We start from the raw sequence: 3,590 nt of genomic DNA on the forward strand, positions 1-3,590 counted from the left end.
CGGGGATTGAACTCAGGCCCTTGCACTTGCCAGGGAAGCACTTACTCCACTGAGCCATCTCCCCAGCCCCATCACTGTTTGAACTCACTATGTAGTGCAGGCTGGCCTTTAACTCACAGCAATACTCCTACCTCAGCTTCCCAACTGTTGGCAACTCAGGCATGTACCACCATGAATTGAGGTCTTGTTTAATTATTTTTTCCATTAGATTCGGGGGTACTATACCAGGCTGATCCCAAATTCCTGGGCTCAAGATTTCCTGCCTTATCTCTCCAACTGCTGAGACTGTATCCACCTGCAGAGTGCATCTATATAATTTTTGATTTTTAGATTGCTTCTAAGAAAGCAGTAGTGATACTGACTTAGAAGTTTGATTGGGATCACCACAGTTTCAACTAAAACATTCTCCAGAGTAAAACTAACCTTCCAAAGTCATCTCAGCAGGATATCTTATAACTTTAATCAACAATAACTGATATGAATTCTCTTTAGTTGCTTTTACAAGGAAGACTTCATTTGGGAATTTAGATAATAGGTGTAAATATTTTTCCCCTGATAGTGTCCAGTTAACATCTGACTCCACTAACAGGCTCGTGAAGCTGTGGAAATGCGTGCCCAGGTGGAACGGAAGATGGCTCAAAAAGAAAAGGAGAAACATGAAGAGAAACTTAGAGAAATGGCCCAAAAAGCTAGGGAGAGGCGAGCTGGCATCAAAACCCATGTGGAAAAAGGTTTGGCATTCTCATTGTGGAATTTACTTTGAGCAATATGTATCTCATTTTAGAAATGTTTTATATTTTGTTTGCTAACTATACACAAAAAAAGTTAAATAAAAAAAAACCTTTTAAGTATTTTAGAACTAGTGTAGAAATGGAAAGTAACCTCTGTTAAGCCAAGCAATAGAAAATAAAAAGTAGATCTCTATAATGTGGGAACTATACTAGAAATTTTTTAAAGTTCTAAACAATACCATACACAGTTGGCCCTATGTATCCCTAGAACCTATATCCACAAATTGAACTAACTGTTAATTCAAAATCGTTTGGAGTTCTGTTGGTTTCTGCTGGGCAATGGAAAGGAGCAGTTAATGCTTTAAAAATTTTTTCTCTTTTTTTTTAATATTTAATTATTTTTGGGGGTCTTGCTATGCAGCTCAGACTCATAGTGATCCTCCTGTCTCAGCCTCCCAAGCGCTAGGATTACAGGTCTGTGCACAACCCTGGTTTTAGGGTTGGCATGGCATGCAGTACCTGGAACAAAACATAGGTCCAGGCAGGCACTTAGACTGCTGATGCCAAGCTATCTCCCTAGTCCCCATTCTTTTTAATTTCTGACAGTTTTTTCCCCAATTTTGCGTGCATATATCTGGTGATCCAAACAACTAATTTGAAGACAATATGCAATACAACGAACACTGTTGAATTTGTATTACTTTGTTTAGTGAAATTCTGTATAATTTCTAATGTTACTTTATTGTTTTGTAATCTTTTAAAATAATTAAAAAAATATAAAACATTTATTATATAGGAAAAGGCACATACCCTTGATCCTCTTCAAAATACTCCCCTTTCAACACACTGATCCCATCATTCTTGCCACTTTCTGAAGCAGTTCTAGTTGTCTGATGTCCTCGGTTGCACAACTGTGGCTGCCTCAATATTCTGAGTGGATTTAGATGTTTACTTTTCATATTCATTTAGACTTTGGAGAAGAGGCAGGAGTCACAGGTACCAGATCTGGTGAATAAGATAGATGAGAACACACTGTAATGTCTTTATGAGCCTGCCTTTCCACAGCAGCAGTATATATACATACATATTTTATAAGAAAACTGCATCAGAAAATGGCAAGAATAGTGTATTTACAGTGAGGGTGAAGAGCCAGTGAGATAGCTCAGCAGACTAAGTGCTTAGGCAAGTGCAGGGACCAGGGTTCGATCCCCAGCACTGCACACCACACTGGCCCCAACCCCGGGCATGCTGAGCTAGTGACTGAGTCCAGGCATTGCGTCACAAGCCTGTAATCTCAGCACTGGGGAGGCTGAAAACAGGATTACTATGAGTCCGAGCTGTACCAAATACATAAATTTTAAAAAAAAATTCAGGTGACAAAGCAAAGGATTTTTTGTTTATTTAAAAATTTATTTATTTGGTACAAGGTCTTGCTATGCACCTCTGACTTGTAGTGATCCTCCTGTCTCACATCCCCAGCATTGGGATTACAGGCATGTGCCACTATGCCTGGTTTCGGTGGCTAGCATAGTACGCCGAGTTTCAGGATTGGCACAGTATGGTATTAGGGATCAAACCTGGGTTCTTGCACTTGCCAGGCAGGTGCTTGGACCACTGAGCTATTTCCCCAGCCCCAAAACAAAGGCTTTGAACAATGACATTTGCAAGTTCATTGTGGTATAATATATTAATAGTATATAAGTTGTATAGTGTTAAGGTTGTATCTGTTTTACTTGGGGTGGTGGTACTGGGGATTCTTTTGTTTGTGTTTTATTTTGTGACAAAGTCTTGCTATGTTACCCATGCTGGTCTCAAACTCTTCATTTCAAAAAACCCACACACTTCAACCACCCAGATACCTAGAACTTTTAAGTGGGCTTTGTGGTATGCCCACATTAAATTATATAGGTCTTTTGTGGGCTTTTTTAATTTTGTTTTTAATATATGAAGGATTGAACCCAAGACCTCACTGAAGTGTATTTCCCGTCCTTTTTAAAAAATTTGAGACATGGTCTAAGTTACTAAATCACCCAGACTGTGGCTTGAACTTGCTATCCTTTTGTCTCAGCTTCCCAAAGTACTAGGATTATGGGCATCTACATTATGCCTGGATTGTGGGTGTTTTATTTTGCTTTGTAGTGCTGAGAGTATATGAAACATACACTATTCCATTGAGCTATACTCCCAACCCGGTGTGTTGCTCCAGTATACTTATACATCATGAAATCTTCACTACTGACAAGCTAATTAATATACCAGTCACCATATATAGTCAATTTTAATTTTTTGGTGAGATTATCAATTCTCAGCAGGGGCTGGGGATACAGCTCAGTGGCATAAGCACCTGCCTGGCAAGTGCAAGGACCTGAGTTCAGTCTCTGGTACCCCCTCGAAAAAAAAAGCACAGTAAATTTCATTTCTATAATGTAAAATTGTAAACTGTAATCACCATACATTACATAGTATCTCTAGAACTAATTTTTCCTGAGTCAGTAAAACTTGGTATTATTTAGCCAGCATTCTCCCTAACATGTGTTTTTAAAACACTAGTGTGGTTGCTATAGTAAAAATGGAGAATTGTGGGGCCTGGGGAGATAGCTCAGTGCTCTAAGCACCTGCCTGGCAAGCACAAGAACCCAGGTCCGATTCCCCCGAATACATTCCGTCCAGCTCCAAGCACTGAGCCAGCCACTGAAGCCAGGTGTTGTGAGGCACACCTGTAATCCCAGCACTGGGAAGGCTGAGACAGGAGGATCATTACAAGTCCAAGCTGTGTAGGAAGACCCTATACCAAATAAATAAAAGATTTTTTTCTTTTTATTTATTTATTTTTTTTAAATATTTATTTATTTATTTATT

General features: G+C 39.2%; 1 protein-coding gene across 1 annotated transcript in view; it reads left to right on the plus strand.

The window, feature by feature from the left end:
- Window positions 1-3,590, plus strand: part of Snw1 (SNW domain containing 1) — a 55,682-nt gene that overhangs the window by 39,783 nt on the left and 12,309 nt on the right. The window contains exon 10 of the mRNA XM_004624717.3: window positions 590-731. Coding sequence (XP_004624774.1) covers window positions 590-731 — 142 coding nt within the window. The remainder of the gene's footprint in view (window positions 1-589; window positions 732-3,590) is intronic.

The sequence above is a fragment of the Octodon degus genome, unplaced genomic scaffold, assembly GCF_000260255.1.
Source record: "Octodon degus isolate 3935 unplaced genomic scaffold, OctDeg1.0 scaffold00007, whole genome shotgun sequence".
Classification (NCBI taxonomy): domain Eukaryota; kingdom Metazoa; phylum Chordata; class Mammalia; order Rodentia; family Octodontidae; genus Octodon; species Octodon degus.